The sequence below is a fragment of the Orcinus orca genome, chromosome 4 (assembly GCF_937001465.1).
Source record: "Orcinus orca chromosome 4, mOrcOrc1.1, whole genome shotgun sequence".
NCBI classification, from domain to species: Eukaryota; Metazoa; Chordata; class Mammalia; order Artiodactyla; family Delphinidae; genus Orcinus; species Orcinus orca.
The window spans coordinates 112,465,025-112,489,618 of NC_064562.1; the positions used below are offsets into that span (position 1 = coordinate 112,465,025).

Here is a 24,594-nt window from a genome sequence, read left to right on the forward strand (position 1 = left end):
ATTCTTTTCTTAAATAACAGAAGGATAGGGGAGAACAGGAAGATAAATGATCTTTATGTCAGCAGCAGGTGAAAGAGTCCAGAGAATGGGAAATTCCTGCTAAGTCTTAAAGATAGGCCAGAATGCAGAAGAGGCTCTTTGTTTTCGTTATGGAAGGGGACTTCTTGGGCAAAGAGAAAATAAGATTCCAAATAGAAAAATGGCAGCACATGCCAAGATACAGACGTGTGAAGATGCACGATTTGCTTGGAGTGCATGGGTGACAGTGGCAGGCTGTGAGGGGCTGTCAACATCAAGATTAGCCCATTTAAGGAGTTTCTGTGATGTCTTGTAGAATATGAGGAAATAGTAAGTTTTATCCTCTCTGGGATACCTATGTCCTCATAGGTAAAAGAAAAAATTGATTATAATCAGTAATTTTTAACATGTTCTCTAAAAAAGCAATGGAACCTTTCTTTCCCCGGGTCCCATGCTAAACACCAATTTTTATGTGAATCTCCAACTTTGTTCAAGTTAAAGGTAGAGCTGTTCTAGCCATAATTAGGCTGAGGAACCTAGATCCCAGGCTACTTATTCTATACCTTTCCTTCCCTTTCTCCCTCTACAATGTGGCCACTGAAGAACTCACAGACTCTATAGAAAATAAGCATAATAATTTTTTGACAAGTGGTTCCCAACTAGATGGTATCTGAGAAAGCATCATGGAAATTGTGCCCTTCGCAACATGGTAAACAGTTTTTAATTTTTTAAGTACAGCATCAATTTAGATATAGTAACACTAATTATCTGTGATGATTGTTAACACCCAAATTTCTATGGTATGTATGTGGGGCTAAGGGTGAGATGGGGAGGAGAACTGATGCAAAGGGTCTTTGGGGCCCAAATACTGAACTAGATGATCTCCAAGTTTCCCTTGCAATCCTCACACTAAAATACATAGTGGCCTGGGCTTCTTTATATAGCCTTGTCACTCAGCTCTGTAAAAAATATTTTACTGGTGTCCATGGATATTTTGATAGATTTGAACTAAAGAATAAGATTCCACAACTATGCCAATAACTTAATAGTTTATTAGTCAGTCAACAATATTACAAATATTTAAAAATTACTTAATATAAATAGTTGGCAGCAAACTATTCCATTACAGAGTTAAATTACCAGTACAACAGACAGACTGGAGATTTAGACACCTGGAAGATAACAATAAAATAAACTAAAGTATTTTAACAAAAAAATTTAAGCTGAAGGCGTTTATCTAGTGTCCATAAAAGCATGGGTTCTCTTTTTATTTAGAAAAAAATAAAAAACGGCTTTAACATCCCATTAGGAATATAAAATAAAATCAACTGAAAATATTAATTTGCATATCAAAGAACCATTTATAATTACAATCCAAACACTCCATAAACCACTTGTGCGATTCTATACAGAAACTGGGAATTAGAAACTAGTTGCTTTAATATTACAAAGATTTCAGCTCCAAAAATAATTCAACATAAAATAAACTTTAGCAATTAGTGTCATAAAATTATATATTTCCACATAAAAATACAAAATAATATTAATGACAAGAATATGAAAAATTATTCCAAGTATTTTACTACTATTAAAATAAAATAAAACCCAAAAAAACAAAATAGAAATATGCATGAAAAAAGTCTTTCCTTTTGTTAGCAAAACACTATCCAAAATAACTACAATCATTTACATCAGTACAAAGATTTCTGGATTTAAAAAATAGTTGCAATGACAAAAGGGGTATCTTTTCTGACAGTAAAAAATGACACTGTGGATAAAATCTGCAAAATATGCAATGAAAAAAATAAATTTGCATTAAAAAGGTTTACACTGTTATTTTTTTTATACAAACATTAGAAACAGTATTGCACATCACAACACAGAATCGAGGTTAGTCAGCCTTCCAAAATGTGTTATATTCAAGTTTTGTAGCATCTTTGAGGAGAGGCTCTGTGCAGCCAGATGCAACAGGGATAAAATATCAAGTGTTTTCCATACACAAATATATAAATGCTAAATGTTTCCTTCTTAACAAAAAGTGTGGATTTTTAAAGTTTTTTTTTTCCTCCACAGTCATACTTTTGGGCAGCAATAAGAACATTTAGGGAACACAAATGAAGAAGCTTTGAAAATACAAAAATACAATCAAAATTAAGAATTTTCTACAAAAATAGTAAAATAAATATGATCTGTAAGTTAAAAAAAATTCCAATACAGTGTTTAACAGTTAGAAAATAAGAATGTAGTAAATAAAAGGAAAAAAAAAAGAAAAAAAAAGAGGTAGGGGGAAGGTGGGGAAGGAATAAAAGATTAGACTAATAAGCTTTCATTGTAACAGAAATGAAGGGAAAACAAACCATACATTTCTGTCATTTTTACCCATGGCAAAAAGGGTGTTCTATTACATTTCCCTTCATTTCCAATATTTATTTCTGTTTAAGAAGGGAAAGTGATTTTCAACATCTCCAATTATTTTCATCATATAATTTTAGTGTTCATTATTTAATACATGAAAAGGCTCTTCAATTTTAAACATTAAGCAGAAATTATGAAAATAAAGTTTAAAAATCTGCGAAATTAAATATCTAAATAATTAACATTGCAAAACTACTGATTTCTTTTCTAAATTCCAAAAATTGAGGTATAGCAAAGGAGATGTCATCAGTCAAAAAAAGTGTGCCATAAAATAGCTGACTGTTGGAAAAATCTCTCACAGAGATATAAAAATAGTGCATAACAAATGTCAAATGGATCAAGGTTGGCAGGGTTAAGGTTAGAAAAGAATACTCCAAAAATCTGGAGGATCATGGTTAAGTAACAAATAGGGAACATTGACAAATAAATTAGTAAAAAGCTCTTCTGAAAACAGCATCAACTTTAAACATTAAAAACTTGAACCACAACCACAATAAAACAGCAGAGTTAGACATGAACCACATATTTTTACAGTACAAAAAAGCACACCATAGACAACCAGTATTAAGATCAACACTTTGCTCACGTGAAGGATTGTCCCAAGGGGCTGCAATACGGCAACACCCTTGTAATTTTCTCTCTTTAGAGTCAAGAATCTTATTTCAGCATTTTAAAAAAAAACATCTACCATTGCTGGGTGCTTTGCTTAGATTGCAGAGTAACTCTTACATTAAAATATAGGGGCTAGTTGCATTAAAAATGCTCTAAAGAGAAAAAATATCACTAATGATATTCTAATAGTGTTCAGTACCAAAAGAAGCTCATTAACTATTGCATGTTTCCATGCCACTTTCTCAAAAAAACTGCAAGCAAAGTCATTACCAAAATTCCTTCATCAAAATTTTTTTTTTAAAAAGCAATTCTTAACCATTAAGAACAACAATTTCCATGCAACAGTGACCCCAGTTTAGACAGAAGACCCCAATATACATAGGTCAAACATGTATGCAAGTTTAAGCCAGATTTCACCATTATCTTTAAGGTAAAATTGAATTTTATGCAACTAGCCATCTGTATATTTCCCCATCTCCATTTTGACTTTACTTAGGTTTACTAAAGTTTTGCATTCTTTGATAAAGTTCCTTTGTTTAAATATGGGCTTCCTGTGTGTCTTACATTTGGTGACCAGTTAGCAGTGTGCTGGCCATCTTTGGTTTATAAAGGATGTCTTAACCATGAACTATCAAAGGGGCTAAAATCAACTTTCTTTAAAATTCTAGTAATTTTCTTTTACTCAGTCTTTTATCTATACTATATCACTGCACATGAATTAGAACCGCACATCACAAAATTGCACAGGGATTACAAATATTACATCCAGTCTGCATAAAATCAAATTCCACTACCGACCAGATCACAAAATGGCTGCACTCTCTAATCTAAAACTAATTTGCATATTGTACACATGTAGGACATTTTTTTTTAACTTGAAGTCACAATAATGCATGCAAGTTTGCTTTTTTTAAACAAATTTTATAATTTGTTCATGCTACCTAGATTCAAGAGAGCTTTTTCAAACATTTGCAATACCTCACCTCTTGTTAGTTAATAATTCTAGTGCATGCATATGGTGTATACAGTTAAGTAAACATGCATTTTTTTTCACATTCTAAAACTATGGCAGTTTAGGCCATATTGTGCTGCCTGCATTTTATCTGCAATGCAGTGTGTCTCTAACGTTTTCAATCCCGTATTAATAGGTGGCATTTACACATAACACCTATATAGCAGCAAAGCTAATACAGCTTGTGATTAAAAATGTTTAAAAATAGCTAATAAATCAGATTATCTTGAGGTATTATTTCTTGCAAGTCAAAATGGAGAGCAAAAAAATCAACCCTAATTTTTAGTTTATGTATACACTGAAAATAGCAACAATAAAAATAAGCATTTGTAGCAGACATATTCCATCTTCACTATTATTTTGCTACCTTTGGTAAATTACTGGGGCAGATCTTGAAGTTAAAAACCCACGTTTAGAAATAAGTGCACGCTTCACCCACTATATAGCAGCAGACTGTTTGCCCCTACGCAAAACATTCTCATATCTAATTTTAACTTTACATATAAAAATAACTTGGAGAAAATACAAAAAAACATTTTATATTAACATGAAAATATCACAAAAATTAGTAAGCCTGAGATGTAGGGTTTTGGTGAAAAACAAGAGGCTTGTAGTGTTTTGGCTGCTGATAAAGATGCATGTATTGATAGCTGGGGTGAAAGCAGAAGAATGCACTTATTTCTTCTGCATGTCAGTATCTTCAGACACAGTAAGCCACATGCACCCTTTCTTTCCTTGTTAAACAGAGGCAGGTTTGCTATTCTTAGTTCCAGCGGAAGTGGATCTGACGTGGGCGATCAGCACCTTCCTTTACCAATGGCTTATGGAACTCACGTCCTGCACGAGAGTGGATATTTGCCCAACAAAACTCACAGTAATACTGCAGGCAAGTGACATTGGCACAAAAAAAGGGAGCAAATTTTCCACCACAGCGTGCGCCCTGGCATTCATCACACATCTGGTCATCTAGCACATATGGCTTTACCTCCACCTAGAAAAAGAGAGAAAACATATCCCATTAAGTCTGCTTCAAAAGTCACTTTAGCAATACTTTAAAAGGTTCATACAATGTTCTAGAGAAAAGGACCAACAACATTCAATGCTGAGAAAGCAGGCATCTTCCCTGGGTAATAGCTTCACCATACAGTAGGTTAAAAAAAATTAAATCATTTTGTTCTTGCACTAATCATTTTTTATGTTTCATGTTCATAATTGACCATATGATTAAATGAGTTCTTAGTTTGGCAATTTTATTGTATTTTGATATGTTTTCTTCTGAGAACTATAAACTGAATAGTATTTAAATAACTCTCTTTTCCAAAGACAAAAAATAATTTAAAAAAACTATAGAACCCTAATTGATTCGCAAAACATTCCACCCTCACCTTTCTTGAAGTAACATCTTTAAAACACCTGTGTGTTAATATTTTCAGAGGTGGGGGTGACTGTGAGTGAAAAACAGAAGGGTATGGAAGACAAATAGTATTTACACCTTTGTTTTCTCATTCCAGTGCCACTTGTGAGATGGCATAACCCAGCAGCCACTGATCATGGCAATGCGTCTCTACTACAGGTGAGAGCGATACCCTGCTTGTAAATAACTGGTACAGACAAACCAGAACTGTGGATAACCTTATTAAGGGTATGTCTAGACTTCTGTGTATTTATAAGATACGAAGTCAAAGTCCCACTGTGAAAGCCTGACTCAGTAGAAGACCTCAGACTTAGGTCAGCTCTGAATACTAAACTTTTTAACCTCAGTTTCTGTATCTGTGAGATGAGAAAGGCAATAGAACCTGCTTTATAGAGCTGTAAGGATTAGATTATGCAAGTAAAAGCACTGAAGATAGTATGGCACATGGCAAATACTCTGTATATTAACATTAGCTACTATTAGCTGCAACAGCCTTGTTTTCTGGCTTGTAATAACTTTATGAATGAAAGGTTACTACTTTTGTCTGACTGAATAGTGCCAGGCAGCCTAAGATCTCTGCCTTTCCTCAGGAGAGAAGAGAAAATTGAGTGTTTAAAGGGCTTGGTTTGCCCAAGGTAAAGAATAATAACCCAACAATTTCTATTTTGAATGTATTCTACTGAAATACTTGCATGTGTGCAAAAAATGAATATATAAGGGTATTTTTCTTCAGCATTATTTTGAACAAAAACAATAACAGCAAACTACAAACAACCTAGTTGACTGATGAAAAGAACTGTAAAACAAACATTTGATAGAAGGGTAATGAAATTATGTTTTTGTTTGCATTTGTATTTCATGGTTAGGATTAGGATAAACATATTTTATATATATTGGACATTTTATTGTCCTAAATTGTATCTTTTGCATATTTTTAAATTCTAGATATTATTTTATGAAGCTAATCTACTTAACTCAAAATCAAAACTTCAAAGATGAAAAACTGGATTTCAAATTTATGATTTTAGAATACAGTCAAAACCTATTTGCGATTAATAATAATCTCTAACAGCTCTTGAATGTGTGAAAGGGAGTTTCATTGATTCTTCACTATTCTTATTTTCCATTATTTTCCCTTTTTCCCTTCAGAGGAGCTATCTATGATACACAATCACCTGGAGTCATAACTAATAAAATGATTAATAATTAATTAGCCAACTTGAAGTATATCACAATTCACTTCAGTAACTACCAGAAGTCACAGTGAATTATACTACTCATGGAATAACATATAAAATTTAAAACGATTTACACATTTGTGGTGATTGTTCTTCATGGCTATCAGGGAGATGAAAGTAAACTTCAAAGTGTTCATGAGCCTAAAAGGTGAGTTGAATAAACAATTTTAGTTCCCTCCAAATAAGTATCCTGTGTATCTTTGGATTATCAGCTATAAATTTAAATTTAATCTGTTTTTATGGTTTAATAACTATATTCTTATTAGAGAGATGAAAGGTATAAAGATTAAGGGTTTGATTTTTTTGTATAAGCAAAACTAATGACTTGTAAAATATTTAAGGCTCAAATTCTTTCAAATAAAGTTCAAAACATACCTTAGTAGCACATATCTTAAAAAAGTAAACTTTTCTCTCAGGTAGTTTAATGACTTTTTAAGAAGGCAAGTGTTTCTCAATTCACTTGCTTTGTATCAGGGTTTCTCTTTAAGAATCAATATTTTGCCCCAAATAATTGGTCCTCCACTATCATTTTGGAAACAAAGAGGTATGAAGCATGACACTGCAATAATTTTTTCCCTTTGCTTCTGCATATTAAACAACTACAATTATATAATATGTAAATAACTTCCTCTGTGACCCTATCACCTCTCTGCAAAAGTAGGGGGTTAGACTAGATCAGTGGTCTAAAGCAGAGGCCCCCAAACCCCGGTCCGTGGCCCAGTACCAGTCCGTGGCCTGTTAGGAACCAGGCTGCACAGCAGGAGGTGAGCGGCGGGCAAGCAAGCAAGCAAGCAAGGGAGCAAGAGCAAGCGAAGCTTCACCTGCTGCTCCCCAGCTCGCATTACCACCTGAACCATCCCCTCCATCGCTCACATTGCTGCCTAAAGTATCCCCCCCACCCCCACTACGCCCGTCCGTGGAAAAACTGTCTTCCACGAAACCGGTTCCTGGTGTCAAAAAGGTTGGGGACCGCTGGTGCATGGCTGGACATCAGAATCACCCTGGGGGCTTTACAAACTACTGCTGCCCATGCTGCATCCCAGACCAATTACAGCAGAATCTCTGGGGATGGGACCCAGATGTCAAGGTTTTCCTAAGTTCCCAGGTAACTTTAATGTGCAGTGGAGGTTGGAAACTACTGAATGAGAGGAACTCTAAGGTTCAAATCAGTTAAACAAAATTTCATAGCATGTCTGAGTAAAAGCAGAGCCCTTTTTCTTACTTAATTTTTTTCTTTCTTTATTGGGGGGGCAACATTTTTAGTAACAATGCAAACAAAAATGCCACTTTGCAAATGTGAACTGAACTTATGCTGTACGTCTTTTCTAAATGGTATGATTTGATAATTAAATTTTGGGGACTACTTCTAGAGTCTATGGTCTACGGGTATTAGTTAACCAGCTCCCCTGCCCCCAAAACAGTACAGCCTCAGAGAAGAAGCTTCAAGAAACTGTTACACTGGTAAAATAAGTACTCACTCAAGTTATATCTACGGTAATGGGTATAAAAAAGTTAATTTACCTCATATTTTTAGTATATCTCATCTGTACTACAAATGTAAACGTGATTATTCAGGAACTATTCACAGATTTTAGCATGAGATAGATTTGTAAAGAAACAATTGAGTTTTGTTCACTCCTTTCTCTTATTTTAGATGGTAATCAGTATTAGAAATTATTCAATAGGGTAGCTTTCACAGTTATCATCCATAACACTTCCTAAAAGTTCTTATTGTGATGACCTAAGCAATGCTACTAAAGAGTAAATGTTTTAAAGTTTAGGACAATCATCTTATATATTTACTTTATTTACATATTTATTTTTGCATATATTTAGGAAAATATACAAAATGTGTTTTTATTTTAGATTTTATAAATCAAAAATAAGTAACACTTAAGTAACACTTAGTGCCAAGCTCTGTTCTAAGTGCTTCTACATATGTGAATTCACTTACTCCTCAAAATAACTGTGAAAGAGATACTATTACTGTTTTCCATTTTATAAGTGAGGAATAAGAGGCATAAAGAGGGTTCATTTGCCCAGGGTTACAGAACAAATGGTGGAAATGGGATCCCAAGTAGTCTGAGTCCAGAGTACAAGTTTTTAAAACAAGCTCTGCCTCTATAGTTAAAAGGATATTAAGACCTTATTGGCTGATAAAAATTTTTGAACTGCCTTTAAAATTATATTTATATTTTGTGTATTATACCTAAAATTTAAAGTCTGCTCAAGAATTTTACATTTCAGGGATATTTTGATATAATACTCTTTAAGAGCTAAAGGAATATAGAAAAATAAACACTCGGTTTTTGAATTACATTATTAACTCTGTAGGGTAGTAAGCTTTGGATCAGCACCTCACGATAGGACTTAAATGATTTCCCAATATGCAACTTACACGTTTATCAATATCACCGTGCTGAAGCTGAACAAACCGAGCACTAATGGCAGCAATATAGCTCTGCTGATTGGAGAAAGCAACTCGACCAGCACCTTTTGGATATTTTAGCTCAGGATCTGTATCAATTCCTGCATAACAAACGCCACCATACAGCCGGTCCATGATCATAGCGAGCTCCACTTGAAAAGGAAAAGTAGTTCACATCAAATGGGAGAGAACACAGTAAATCAACAATTTTTAAGTACTTTTTTTTTAAAGTGAAAGTCTATAGGATAATGCTCTTTTCTAAATCTAATCCTTTCTCTTGTGTACTAGAGCTCACCTGCTCTCACCACAGAAGAACTGGACAACTCAACTGTCTACTGGACAAGTCATATTGATATTTAACAGACACTGCATCACTCAGTATGTTCTAAATGGCACTCCTGATCTTCCACCATCCAATTAAACCTATTCGAGTGAGTTTTTGCTGACTCAGTGAGCAATGGAAAAGATGAAGTTGCCAACTCAAGACCCTTGGCTTCATCCTTTCTATTTTCTTTTTTCCCCACTGTATATGCAATCCTACGAACTTGATTTCCAAGACATATCTAGAATCCAATCTCTTTGCCTCCATCACTAACATCCTGTTTCAAGGTATCATTTTTTTCATCTAGATCATGGCAATAGACTTATCTCCTTGTTTCTGCCTCCTGCCCCAAGTTTATTTTCAAAACAGCAGCAAGAGTGATTCTCTTAAAAATATAGCAGATACCAATGGCTTAACTGAAATTTCTCCTTAGGAACTCTGAATGGTGGCACAAACTAGCTTTCAAAACCAATACCACAACCTTCTTCCAACCTGCTCTTTCTCCAGTGTTCTTTATCTTCTCAGTTAGCGGTACCAGTGTCTACCTAGTAGCTTAAGACTGAAAACTGAGATTCAGCCTTTGCATTTATCTTATAAATATCTGTGACACCTGTTCACTTGGCTCTTCCACCACCACCACTACCACTAACCCAAGCCACCACTATTTGTCTCCTGGACTGCAAAAACAGGCTCCTAAATTGGTCTACGTATAACTACTCTCAACTTGACTCCCCTCTCCACAAGTCATTAACTAAACTGGTCTTTTAAAAATGAAAATATGATCATGTCTCTCTTTTACTTAAAAACTCTTCATTGGTTTCCAGTTGCTCTGAGGATAAATAACAAGTTAGCTATTAGACTTGTATGATCTGACTCCTATTTACTTTTTCAATGTCTTCTTGTATCTCTCACCTCATTCCTTATATCCTAGGCCGTGACTCTGGACTTCCCTCAGTCTCTCCGAGGCACTCTGCTTCCCTCCACTGAAGATCTTTGAATATGCTGTTCCCTTTGTCTGAAACACTCTTCACAACCTCCTACCACCTAACCCTGCTCCTTCTGTTCAATCTTTATATGACAGCTCAAATACAAGTATCTTTAAAATATCAGATTACAGCACATTTCCTTGCTGTATGCTCTTCTGTTCCCCTTAGTCTTTCTTTGTAGTAGCTATGTCTGTAAGTATTTACATGTGTGAATAGTTCTTTAACATGCACCTCCCATACTGGAAGAGGATGCTTTCAGTGATGGAAGGCGCTAACACACTTCACAAGGGTACACCGTATCATAAAACTTGCTTGTATGGCGGGCATTTACATCTATAATTATGTTCCTATATGACCTCTTCTGGTAGATCTCTGGTTCCTGATTACTGATGAACATAAGTTTATCATTCACTTATCTAAAGTGTCTTTAAAAAAAATCCCGTATTTCTTCTTCAGATATCAGAATCAAACTCCATAAAAAGACCCCAAATTCTCATTATCTTAGAGAGTTACACTTAAGAAAGTCATAAATGCAGTATTTGAGTGGATTCTTCTTACAGAGTCTGTTTGGAGTTAGCTATCAATATTGATAGATGAGTGTCCAATTCTCCAGTTCCTTAATGGTCTTAAGAACAATTCTCAGAATTTGTCTCAAAATTCTGTAGCAAGCAACTATTGGAGAAGGAGAATCTGCCCTTCACCCACCCAGCGGTGACATGTACACAATAGTACCAAATGTGTACCGAATCAATTCATATTTAAATGATTGTTTTAAAAAAAACAAAATTTGTTAACATTCTACTTACCAGCCCTTAATGGCCTAGGAACACCTCCAACAAAAATTGTTTTTCGAGGATCCAAAGGCTGAGAACCATCCATCACAAAATCACTATCACTTAAATTCCAAGGACGGATCTGAACCTATGAAGAAAATGACATTACTGTATTAGGTCTCACTCCTTTAATAGCTGATGAGCTTTGTGCCACTGTACTGTTCAAAATTTTGGATAGATGGGTTTGGAAACAAACTGTTAATATTTTATCCAGATATAATAAATTATATGAATTTTAAAAAATTGAACTCAAAATGGTAGTTTATTTATTTTTTCACTAATGATCATTTCAAAACTGTTTTTGGAAAACTTGCATTTGTAACTTAAAGTTTGAGTAGCATTTACTTACAGGTTTGTCCTTGATAGTAGGGCTGGAAACACACAGATAGAGTTTTCCATCTTCTTCAATACAAGCATCAATTAGTGCCTGAACTGAGCTCTCTTCTTGAAAGAGAAGGAATGCATAGCCTGTATTAACCATAAGAATGAGGCAATATGTCAAGGTAAGTGATTTTACCCCAAATTTCAGTATGGTTTAGAAAATACATGCCTTTGAAAAAGATGAAAAACCTATAAAGTAGGACTACATTATACTTTCTCTAGGAGAACATAATATCCTATGGAATACACACAAAAAGAGATACTCAGTAAAATAACTAGCTACTTTATATAGAGCACTTACTATCCGATACTGTGATAAGAGCTTTATGTGAATTATTTAATTCTCACAAGTCTATGAAACATTATTCCCAATTTACAGAAGACAACCCTGAGGTGTCAGGTGGTTAAACTACTTGCCCAAAGTCAGTCACATAAGTAGTTGGTTGATTAATTTCAAACCTAGATCAGCTCTAAGGTCTCCTACGATACTGTCTTCTTAAAGACTGTGGCAGGATTAACCAGTTGAGCTTAGCAGGAGTTGAAGTTTCCTTCAAATGCCCTCAGGGTAAGACAAGTTCTAGAGCATACTTTTGGACAGGTGGAAAACAGCACATGTGGAAAGGCCCAGGAATTTCCATAAGTAGAGGGAAAATTCCACAATCATCCTGACAACTTCCAAACGATACTAAGAAAACTCCCTTAGGGAGGTTGGAATGAAACAGGTTCCAGGCTTCCCTGGTGGCGCAGTGGTTAAGAATCCACCTGCCAAAGCAGGGAATGTGGGTTCAAGCCCCGGTCCGGGATGATCCCACATGCCGCAGAGCAACTAAGCCCAGGTGCCACAACTACTGAGCCTTCGCTCTAGAGCCTGCGAGCCACAACTACTGAGCCCATTTGCTGCAACTACTGAAGCCTGTGAGCCTAGAGCCTGAGCTCCGAAACAAGAGAAGCTACTGCAATGAGAAGCATGCACACCACAACGAAGAGAAGCCCCCGCTCACCACAACTAGAGAAAGCCCGCGCGCAGCAATGAAGACCTAACAACAAAGACCCAATGCAGCCATAAATAAATAAATAAATAAATTCATTTAAACCAAGAAACAGGTTTCTTAAGGATAGGTCAGACTTTTATTTTATTTTTTACATCTTTATTGGATTATAATCGCTTTACAATGTTGTGTTAGTTTCTGCTGTACAACAAAGTGAGTCAGCTATATGTATACATATATCCTCTCCCTCTTGAGCTTCCCTCCCACCCTCCCTATCCCACCCCTCTAGGTGGTCACAAAGCACTGAGCTGATCTCCCTGTGCTATAAAGCAACTTCCCACTAGCTATCTATTTTACACACAGTAGTGCATGTATGTCAGTGCTACTCTCTCAATTCATCCCAGCCTTCCCTTCCCCCTCTGTGTCCACAAGTCCGTCTCAAGGTGGATGAGCAGCAGAACACTTTTTGTCAAACAGCCTGGAGACTATGTTTGCACTTGGGATCCAAGTTCTTGCTTAGATTCCTGTACCTTTTGAAAATATGCCCCTCCTCCTTTCCTTGTGACAAGCAATTGTCAATTTTTAATCAAATATGATGTATCTAGTAGGCAGAACAGAGTTCATTATAAAAAGGCATCGAAATTTACATTACAAGTTTACTGTTATGTGATTAATTCCCAGCAGCAGATGACTATAAATGACCTAACAATACCCCTTTTCCTTGACAAGATTTCTATGCACAAAACCTAGAGCACTGAAATCTAGTCCTAATGTGAAGATGTCTTCAATCAGGCCAACCATGTCTGTGCCATTAAACAATGGGAAGTAAGAGGTCATGTTTTACTAGGAATTCAAAAAACACAGCTTATTGCCAACAATGGCTTTTAGTGCCACAAAGGTCTGATGTGACACACACACAAAGTACTTCATTTTAATAAAATTACAATACCTGATTTCATAAATAAGCCATAAAGCCAACCTACACAAATAGAAACTTCCAAAGGTATGATTATGCAAGATTAAAACCACATCTTAGAACTTTTTAATTGCTAGAAACAATTTAAATAGGCTTGGAAAAAAAAAAAAGACTAGTTTTCTTTATGTGAAGGATTTAATTTTGATACAAGCTAAGGTTTTTTTATTTTAAATTTTTTTTTTATTTTTTGGCTATACCACATGGCATGTGGGATCTTAGTTCCCCAACCAGGGATCAAACCCATGCCCCCTGCATTGGAAGCGCCGAGGCTTAACCACTGGACCACTAGGGAAGTTCCCAAGCTAAGGTTTTGAGAGCTGTAATTGTTTTGTAATAATTGAGGGGATATAAGACTGATTTACTAAAATAGTATTTTAAAGTCAATATTTTTAATGTTATGTTTTTATGATGTTAATTTCTGATATTAATATTTTAATACTGCTTAATAATTTTTGTGATTATTATGGAAAAAATGTATCACAAAAATTAATTAAGCAACATGGCAGGTAAATTATGATCTAGCTAAGGCAAGCCATTAAACATTAAAATACTCGTACCAAAAATACCATCTAATAGTTCTTTAGAATTTATTAGCACAAGCTAATGTTTACATAGGGTGAATCTTATTCACTGCAAAGGACAGGTATGTATAAGTGTGGCTCAGTATCCAATGTCTCAAATCATTACCTTAATTACAAGGTAGCTTTGTCAACTGAATGCTTCTACACAGTGTTTTCCAAACCATGGAAAATGATGAATTACATCAATGACAAAAATGCTTGAAAGCACAAGGTTTAGGAACATTGGTCTTTGGCAATGAGTACAACTAACTATAATGTACCAAAATAGTATAATTTGCCACTGCTAATATTTTTTGTTGTTTTTTTTCTTGTTTTCAGTTTGAGAAAATAAACTAACAACTACCACAAAAACCACAATAACAATGCAACAGCAACAAAGACAGCAACTATTCTGTTTCATGAAATTAGTGCCAACCTACCTTTCTTACATTTCTGCCCATGCAGAAAATGTGTATCTGTCTTGACAAAAACTAATTCTAATACCTTTCTAAAATTATATTTCAACTCCTGCCTGGAACTCTATTGAACAACTTTTTAATCTATCTAAATTGCACAGTATCTTTTAGATTTAGTTCAAAATTTCTCAATGAAGCTTTCCCCCACCTACTTCAGGTCAAAGGATAAACTATCCTACAGTATTTATAGTTGTATATATCATTTATTAGGCAACTATCAACCCATGAATTACTGAGAATACAAAGATGAGTAAAGACACAGTCTGAGAGATTAATGGAAGAATCTGACATTAATAAAATAAAAGCATATTTATAAAATTGTAAAACTGTAATATTGCAACTGTGAGGAGTGCTCTGAAAGGGCACAGTTCTAGAAGGGCCTACAATAGGAGGATTTGACCTCATTAGGTGGGTCCTTAACAGTTTCCCACCAGCAACAGATATTTAAGCTGAGAAAAGTAGGAGATATACAGATGAAGAGGCAGGGAAAGCCTTCAGGTCAAGAGAACAACAAACATAAAAGTCCTGAGGCAGGAGAGAGCAAGGCCAGTTTGCAGAGCTAGAAAGAAACAAGAAGCAATACTGGGAAAAGGAATGGGATGGGGAGGGCTGGCAGGGAGAATGCATTTTTGCCTTTATCCTAACAATAAGAGAAACCACTGATGGGTTTTAAGCTGAAAGCAAGGAGTAGCACCATCAGATTGTTTTCACAGATATTACTCTAGCTATGCTGTGGGAGAAAAACTGGAGATAGCCAGAAATGTGGACAGACTAGTCATACACCTGAAATAGTCCAGACAAGGGATGATGGTAATTTAGTCAGGAACATTAGAAACCAACAGGCATTTTTATTGAACACTCAGTAAAATAACTGTATAAAAGGACAAGATCATAACACTGAACAACAGATTAAAACTAAGCTAAGAAATGAACATCTACATCAATATGGAGCTAATTTTCTCTCTACACCAAGGATTCAGGACCTCCAGGTCCAGTAAGTTCCAAAATCATGTGAAAATTTAGAGTATATGGAAACAGGTCCATATCTCTAACTAGACTCTCATGGAGGTCTGGGATCTAGAATCTCTGGTTCAAAGGATTCTGTAAGTATAAGATCTAAAGGTATTAAAAAAAAATCACCACATTATTCCATTTCTCTAAGGAACTACATAAACCACTAATGGAAGTTCTATAATTCTCAATGACAAAAAGTAGAGACGGCTCATATAATTTATCACCAGAATTCCTTGGCTAGTTTTTGTATGCCAATAACTCTTAACATGTTTCCTTTCCTGGAGCCAAAATCAGATTATTCAATAGATCTACTGGAGTCTTTTTTCCAGGCTTGAAAATCCACTCAGCCATGAGAATAGTGTGTTTTTTCATTTCTAAAATTACATTTCAATAATATTCAAAGTAAAGTCTTAGTCTTTCAACCTCCCCTTTCTTTTATTCACTTCAGAGAATGTGCCATTAGCAATCTGACTGACTGGATTCATGTTCACTTCTCTCCCCTTGCCTCCCCTCCCCACTCGGGCGGGTGAGGTGATCCTTCCTGTTCCCACTGACTGTAGCATTGCTTTGCTCAAATGAATGTGCACTCAATTTGTGATTCTTGTCCTCTAGTGACCAGTCACAGTAGTATCCTGGCAATATGTAAGTAACACAACTAGGCATCCTCTGCACATTTTATCTCTTTATGTAGTTGAGTTTTTTTCTGACCATTCATTTTCTTCTCTATCTGAATTCATCAACAGAGTATATACTGCTCTCTTGTTATCTGCTATTATCTGGAACACTTATGTATATCTTGCAATACTTAAAATAGTCATAGGTTTATATTTTATTCTCACTTCACACATTTCTTAATTTCACTGATCAGAGAAACTTTATTATATGTCTGTACCCAAGTTACTTAGAATGATACTTTAGGCAGAGAAAATTAGCTCTCATATAACTTATTCCCTAGCAAATATTAACAAAAAAATCTCTTACCTTTTGGTGGAAAATAGGACTTGCTTTCTGCTTTATGAGGCCAATCTACTACCAAAGGCCCAAATCTTCTGAAGCTAGCAGTTATTTCATCTTAAAAAAGTACAATAATATGCATTAGGAATCAGTTTTAATGATTCATTCTAAAAAACTCCTATATTTTATACGTTATTTTAAAGATTTAAAAATTTAAAGTACCAAATAGCCTAAGATAAACTAGAATATAAATACTAGAAACATGTCTAATATCCTCACTAAAATGATACATAAATCTTAATAGCTATTTTAATCAAAATAGTTTTTAAGTAGCACATTGGCTAGAATAATCAATTCAGTGTGACTTCTAAAATTTTATATACTAATGTATGGACACTAATGGATTTATAGTATAGCAAATCATAAATATCACTGGCTTGAAAAACATGCCAACATTATATCAAGTTAAAGATCCATAAAGAGATCCATTACTGCTTGATAAAGTAAAATATTATAGGAAAAAAGGGCTGCTGAAACAAGACATGTAAAGCTATAATATTTCTAAAATATACTAGGGTCTGATACATGCCAGGCAGTTTCACTGAAAGACATACAGGTCACATCCAATGACATGTTCTAGGTTATTTTATCCCATGGAAACTTTATTATACTGATTAATACATAGAATAAGTTTGTGGATATTTGAATCACAACTGAAAAAATTCCCAAAATGTAGCAATATATTCTCTATTAGTAAGTTGTGAATGACAGTGGCAGATTTCCCACAGCTTTGCAAATATTAGTTTCTGTATTTTTAATCTTGAATTATTTTTCTTGTTATTATTACACATGATAATTTTTACATATGCTTATTAGTCTTTGTATAACCTAAATTTCCTGTTTATGTACTGTTTTCATTATTTGCTTGGGTTTTATAGCCTCTTTTCTTATGTGTTTCTAAAAGCACATTTATACTTAAAGAAATTGAATTTTTAACTGTCATGCATTACAGGTAAAGTTTTGTGGTTGGTTACCTTTAATTCACTGTGTGTGTGTGTGCGTGCGTGCATGCATGTGTGTGTGCATGCATGCATGTTATAGTCATACAAAAAGTTTTAAATAAATACATAAAAAAGTTTAATGTATTCAAATATGTTCTATATTTAAAAACATAAGTGGGAGATGAACTAGATGAAAATCTTATTTACAAAAAATTCTCACAATAATAATATGCATAAGATATAAACTAAAGAAACAAACTTAAAAAAGTTATTTGTTCAATTATCTTTATATTTCAACAGGTGACAAAATATTTAAACGGAGATGGATATCCATTTTAACTGAAAATCTCTAGAGGTAAAAAAAACTCCATATCCCCATTCACATTATATTTCAGGTTTGTTTTTTTATATGCCAAATCATCATTTTACCTTCATCAATATCTGGAGGAAGACCACCAACAAAAACTTTTCGAGAGAAACGTTCTATTCGCTCTCCATTTTGATGAGCTGAGTAACATGTGGGTGAATTTAAAACACCAACTTGATCATTATGACCATCATCCAGCAAGCCATCATCTATTGGAAAGAGGGAAGAACGACCTAAAATATAAGAACAAATATAACTTGAATCTCGGATCTAAGAAAATGATAAATTAAAGTCAGGCATAAAAAGAGCAACAACAAATTCAAAGGCTTAAAATTGAAGGCGACATAGGCATAAAAAAATTAAGGAAAATTCAGAGAGTTTAAAGGTTTAATTACCTAGATTCAAGAGAGAAGTTGTCTGAGGAATGACTTAGAAATAAACATGGTCATATGACAACAATTACATCACAAACAAACACTAAATCACTTCAATTTCTTATGGAAAGCAGCAAGAATCTGATGTATGGGGATGGGTAGACTGGATGTGTAACCTTTTAGAAGAAAGGTTTTAGGAGAAACCTTTTAGAAATTGGTGGCAGAAAGAAATGGCACAGACTAAACAGATAAGAAGACATTAAAAACCACTTGCAGACTACAGTAAGTAAGGACAAAAGCACCAAGTAATACTTGCATATAAGACCTTGAATTAATTTACTGCATGTGTAAATATGCACATATTTACATACATATGTGTAAATATGTGCTTCTGCACATATGCAAAACAGAAAAAGGCACCCCCTCTAGGACTTCAGTCCCCATCTGAGCCCACCCTCATATGGGCACAGCCTGTATAATCCTCTGCAGCAATCCTGATGCTAGACTCTGTGGCCTGCATACAGTTGGGGTTGAGGTGAGAAGGAAGGGGCTACATGTCTGTGAACTATAGCTAGCTAGATGTTAGAAATAAGAATTTTAATTTTATAAGACCAAAATCAGGGAGAAAGATCATATTTGGTATAGGAAACAAATTATTCTGCAGATTCAAATTCAGTTTAAGTAAGATGTTCTGAAAGATACCCACGTTCACTGAGTAACTCTGGATATTTAGCTTTCCCAATACCTTTGCTATCAGGAATAAGGACCAATGAGAAAAAAACGTCAATATTCTTTGTGATCAATGGAAAGAAAGCTCTTCAAAATGAAACTATTTTCCTTAAAATGAACCTCATCAAGAGCCATCAAAAGTAATATTAATTATGAATAACTGGTTCAACTTTCTATGGTTGGACTTTAAGTAAATAATTGTATATTTTAAAAGGAATAAGATGAGGTAGAGAAACAACATGCACATTAACTAGTTTTTGATTAAAATGGCAAATCCAAATTTTATACTTATTTCAGACATGGCAATACTTAAGTATAAATATCGAATGCAGTGACAAAGAAAATCACTACATAAGCAATGTCACACAAGTGACCCAAAATGACTTAAAATTTTTTCTTAACTATAATATTGTAAGAATATTCATTATATATTAATGAATTATTCTATATTTCTAATTATAATAAATACTACAGTTAGTAAAATAACTATCAAAATCTATAATCTATATGTCTAAAATCTATTAACCAAAGTTCAGCTGAATGAAGGATGTAATGGAAAGGCTAGGAATATGTCACATACTGGCCATACTAACAAGAATCTTCATTGTTGGAAAATCATGACCACTTTCCTTCTAGAAGCCATAAAAGTTATAGAGTTAAATACCTGTTTAAAAGAGGAGTTAACTAAATATATATCACCAACAAAAATATTTTTTACCTTTCCAATTATCATCCCCTATAACCCAAATCAACATGGCAATAAAAGGAGAACCAGTTAATAATTATGTTTTCCATGTACTTTAAACATACTTTCTAAGAATGATCCATGAAAATGACTGGCAGTAAAGGTAAAATTATATGTGTTGAGAAAAGTAGAGTTTGATCATAAAGTGATTTGGACTAAAATATTTACAACAGTTTTCAACCAAAATTAAATTACCTTTCTCCTTTTTTGCTCTGAAACTAGGCTATATTTTCAGGTTTTACACCTCAAAAGAATGAAATTGACTGATAATGAAATCACAATATAAAATCTGTGGGATGTAGCAAGAGCTACTTACTTAGAGGAAAATTTTCATACTTACAGGGAATTTTATAGTTTTAAATGCATATTCGAAAATAAGAAATACTTAAATAATCCTAGTTTCTGCCACAAAGAGATAGAAAAATAATAAATTAAATACAAAAAGAGTAGCATCAAGGAAATGAAAAAAGTAAAATCAATGACACAGAAAACTAACATTAAAAAAAGAGTCAATAAAGGCAAAAGTTGGCTCTCTGAACACTTAAAAAATCGATATACTTCTCAGTAAAGTTCATCAAGTTCATGAATAAAAAAGAAAACTAAAATTACCAGGAGAGGAAAAGAAAACATTTGTACAAAATTAGTCAATTTATAGCTTAAAGCTGAGCATGGTTCTTTGATATCAATGTATATCTATACTTTTATGTACTGATTGTTGTTTTAAAAATAAAAGCAAACACAAAACAAACTATTATTATTAAGAATGAATATTCCTCCCATCCTCAAGATCCTAGCAGCCACTCTACTGGGTTAAATAACCCACCAGTGTGATGGTATGATTTTTATTTCATATGCAAGGATTAAAAAAACTATCAAAACAACAAAAGTAGGTCCAGGACTGATCTCTCTCAGGCACCATCTGTTTAATCAGACAGAATCACTATCACACATGTTTCTCCAAAGAACTGAGACAGGAGCTATAAGGTACATTTGTTACTTAAAAGCATTTTGCCCCAATAATAGGTTTGTCCTTTTCTCACAGAGAATGAATAAGGTATTTAATTTAAACAACCAATTAAAACCTAGTACCCTGTATGTCTTTGTAAATTAATGTCTAGACATAATATATTTACTTTATAATTAAGTTCACTAAAATTCTGTTTCTTTTAAAAATTGCTATTTCTGGGTATAAGTGTAGAGTAGGTAAGTCAGTCTCTTTGAGGAGGAGGGATTAGCAATTTTTTTCGGTAAAGGGCCAGATGGTAAATATTTTAGACTTTGTAGGCCATACATTTCTCTGTTGCAACTACTCAACTGTCATCACTGTAGCTCCAAAGCAACCAGACAAAAAGTAACTGAATGGGCATGACTGTGTTGTAATGAAACTTTGTTTAAAAAACCAGAAGCCTTGGCTTGTGGGTTATACTTTGTTGACCCTGTCTTATAGTGTTACCCTGGCTTCTTTTTGGTCATGCTTTGAAGATTTCGTCCATTCTCTGACAGTTATCATAATAATTAACATACAGAAATCTGTTGCATTTCTACACACTAATAAACTATCAGAAAAGGGAAAGCAAGAAAACATCCCACCTACAATCACATCAAAAAGAATAAAATACCTAGGAATAAACTTAAGGAGGTGAAAGACCTATATTCTAAAAACTATGAGGCACTGATGAAAGAAATTGAAGATGACACAAATAAGTGGAAAAATATACTGTGTTCATAGAAGAATTAATATTGTTAAAATTTCCATACTACTCAAAGCAATTTACAGATTCAATGCAATCTCTATTAAGATACCAATGGCATTTTTCACACAACTAGAACAAATAATCCTAAAATTTGTATAGAACCATAAAAACAAAAACAAAAACAAAAACCTTGAATAGCCAAAGCAATCTTGAGAAAGAAGAACAAAGCTGGAGGTATTAGGCTCCCTAATTTTAAGCTATACTAAAAAGCTAGACTAATCAAAACAGTATGGTAGTGACATAGAAACAGACACATAGATCAAGGGAACAGAACAGAGAGACCAGAAATAAATCCTCGCTTATATGGTCAATTAATCTATATGACAAAGAAGGCAAGAATATACAATGGGAAAAGATAGTCCCTTCAATAAATGGTTCTGGGAAAACTGAACAGCTACATGCAAAAGAATGAAACTGAACTACTTTCTCACACCATATACAAAAATAAACTCAAAATGGATTAAAGACTTAAATGTAAGACCTAAAACTCCTAGAAGAAAACATAGGCAGTAAGCTCTTTGACACTGGTCTTAGCAATACTTTTTTTGAATATGTCTCCTTAGGCAAGGATAACAAAAGCAAAAATAAACAAATGGGACTACATCAAACTGTAAAAAGCTTTGCACAGTGAAGGAAATCATCAACAAAATGAAAAGGCAATCAACTAAATGGGAGACGTATTTGTAAATGATATATTCAATAAGGGGTTGATATCCAAAATATATAAGGAACTCATTCAATTCGATTATCAACAATAACAACAACAACAAAAATAAGCAGAGGACTTGAATAGACATTTTTCCAAAGAAGACATATAGATGGTTAACAGATACACAAAAATCTACTTGGCATCACTAATCATCAGGGAAATGCAAATCAAAACCACAATGAGATACCAACTCACACCTGTCAGAATGGCTGTTATCAAAAAAGACAAGAAACAACAAGTGCTGGCGTGGATGTGGAGAAAAGGCAACACTCATGCAATGTTGGTGGGAACAAAAACTTATGCAGGCACTATGGGAAACAGTACAGAGATTTCCTCAAAAAATTAAAAATAGAGCTGCCATCTAGCAATAATACTTCTGGGTATTATCTGAAGAAAATGAAAACACTAATTCGAAAAGATACATGTACCCCTATGTTTACTGCAGCATTATTTACAATAGACAAGATATGAAAGCAACCTAAGTGTCCATCAATAGATGAATGGATAAAGAAGATGTGGTATATATATGCCATGGAATATTACTCAGTCGAAAAAAAAAATGAAATCTTGCAATTTGCAATAACATGGATGACCTAGAAGGTATTATGTTAAATGAAATAAGTCAAAGATAGATACTGTATGACTTCACTTATATATGTAATCTAAAAAATAACACAAATGAATAAACAGAACAAAACAGAACCAGATTCATAGATACAGAGAATAAACTGGAGGTTTCCAGAGGGGAATAAATGAAATAGAAATAGTTGTAAAAGGGATTAAGAGGTATAAACTTTCAGTTGTAAAACAAGTAAGTCACAGAGATGCAATGTACAGCATAGAGAATAAAGTCAATAATACTGTAATAACTTTGTATGGTGACAGATGGTTACTAGACTTATCATGGTGATCATTTTGTAATGCACACAAATACTGAATTACTATATTGTACATCTGAAACTAGTATAATATTGTATGCAAATTATAATTCAATAAAAATGTGAAAAAAGTATTTATCAAAGATGAAAATTTTCAGCCTTGATGTCATCATAAAAGGGTTTGGTAGTGGTGATATTAGGGAGTATACACTTAGTCTGGCTATTTCACAAGACTGTTAAAAAAGTCAAATGAGTTCAAATTAAATCTAATCATAGAAAATCCCAGGTCAATTTTTAAGCAATACTTTAAGTATAATGTATTATTAATAATTCCTTATTCATTATAGCACATGAATATGAATGGCTACATATACAGTATGAATAAATCCAACCTCTCTAATTAAACCTCCATATTTTCATTCTCTTTAAAAAGTATTTCTCTTATCTTCTCATTCCATATATAATCTACTAAAATCTACTAACTAAAGCTTTGCTTGTCTGCTAGAAAAGATTGCTTTGTGGTGTTTAGTACCACTAACTAAAATACTGGAGGTTCTTTATTTCTGTTATTTTAAAAAATATTCTATATATTTTTACTCCTTCTGGAGTAGAGCAGCCCTTTAATCCTTTATTAAAGGGAAGATTGCAATAATAGAAATATTTTAGATTGAGAGATAGAGTTTAAGTTACATTTCACACCTCCCTTCACAACCTACCACCCTACTCCAAGCTCAGACGAGTATGTTCACTCTCAGAATGGAATAAACATTGAACAGACAATAAATACAATAGATGTGAGAGTCTTTCTCCTTTCTAATCCTGGCCCCCAGGCAGCACTGAAGTAGAACTCTTTATGGCTCCCACAGTACAGAAATACATAGGAGTTGGGGCAGGACACAAATGAAAAGCAGGGAAAAAAAACTTTGCTTTTTCTTACTTTCAGTATAATTAAATTTTGATTATTCCTAAGGTATATTTCATATATTAATATCTGTAGCCAGTTTGATTTAAAGTTCTTATGTTGACATTATTAAAGATATTAAAATATATAAATTCATTTTGGTAGTAATTTGGTTTTACTGCAGTCAAGCGGGAAATCTTTTAAATGAAAATAGCCACTCTGTGCCTGAGCTTAAAGGTGAGTCAAAGGTGACAAAAGAAGAAAAAATAGTTCTTCCTAAACTAGATTATAAAGTCAACATGCCTTGAGAAAATAATACTGTCCACCCACCACTGCACTGGTAAAGAACAATGTCTTATTTTTTGGCAAAAATTATATCAACTCAGTGTGACACATCCCACATCAACAGATCTGATGTGTATGAGATTTCTTTTTAGAAAAGAAAAATGACTAAATAAATGAATAAATGTACTTCCTTTGATGGACCAAATCTAAAACATGAAACCCA

The 24,594-nt window shown here is 33.9% G+C and overlaps 1 protein-coding gene across 15 annotated transcripts in view; it reads right to left on the bottom strand.

Moving 5' to 3' along the window:
* Positions 1 to 1,050: 1,050 nt before the first annotated feature.
* Positions 1,051 to 24,594, bottom strand: part of CPEB2 (cytoplasmic polyadenylation element binding protein 2) — a 71,338-nt gene continuing 47,794 nt past the window's right edge. For all 15 annotated transcript variants that reach the window (XM_049708805.1, XM_049708797.1, XM_049708804.1 and 12 more), the window contains 6 exons: positions 18,059 to 18,229; positions 16,656 to 16,745; positions 11,628 to 11,746; positions 11,252 to 11,366; positions 9,108 to 9,289; positions 1,051 to 5,048 (listed from right to left, as the gene is read on the bottom strand). In XM_049708805.1, the coding sequence (XP_049564762.1) occupies positions 4,821 to 5,048; positions 9,108 to 9,289; positions 11,252 to 11,366; positions 11,628 to 11,746; positions 16,656 to 16,745; positions 18,059 to 18,229 (905 nt within the window). In that variant the 3' untranslated portion in view covers positions 1,051 to 4,820. The remainder of the gene's footprint in view (positions 5,049 to 9,107; positions 9,290 to 11,251; positions 11,367 to 11,627; positions 11,747 to 16,655; positions 16,746 to 18,058; positions 18,230 to 24,594) is intronic.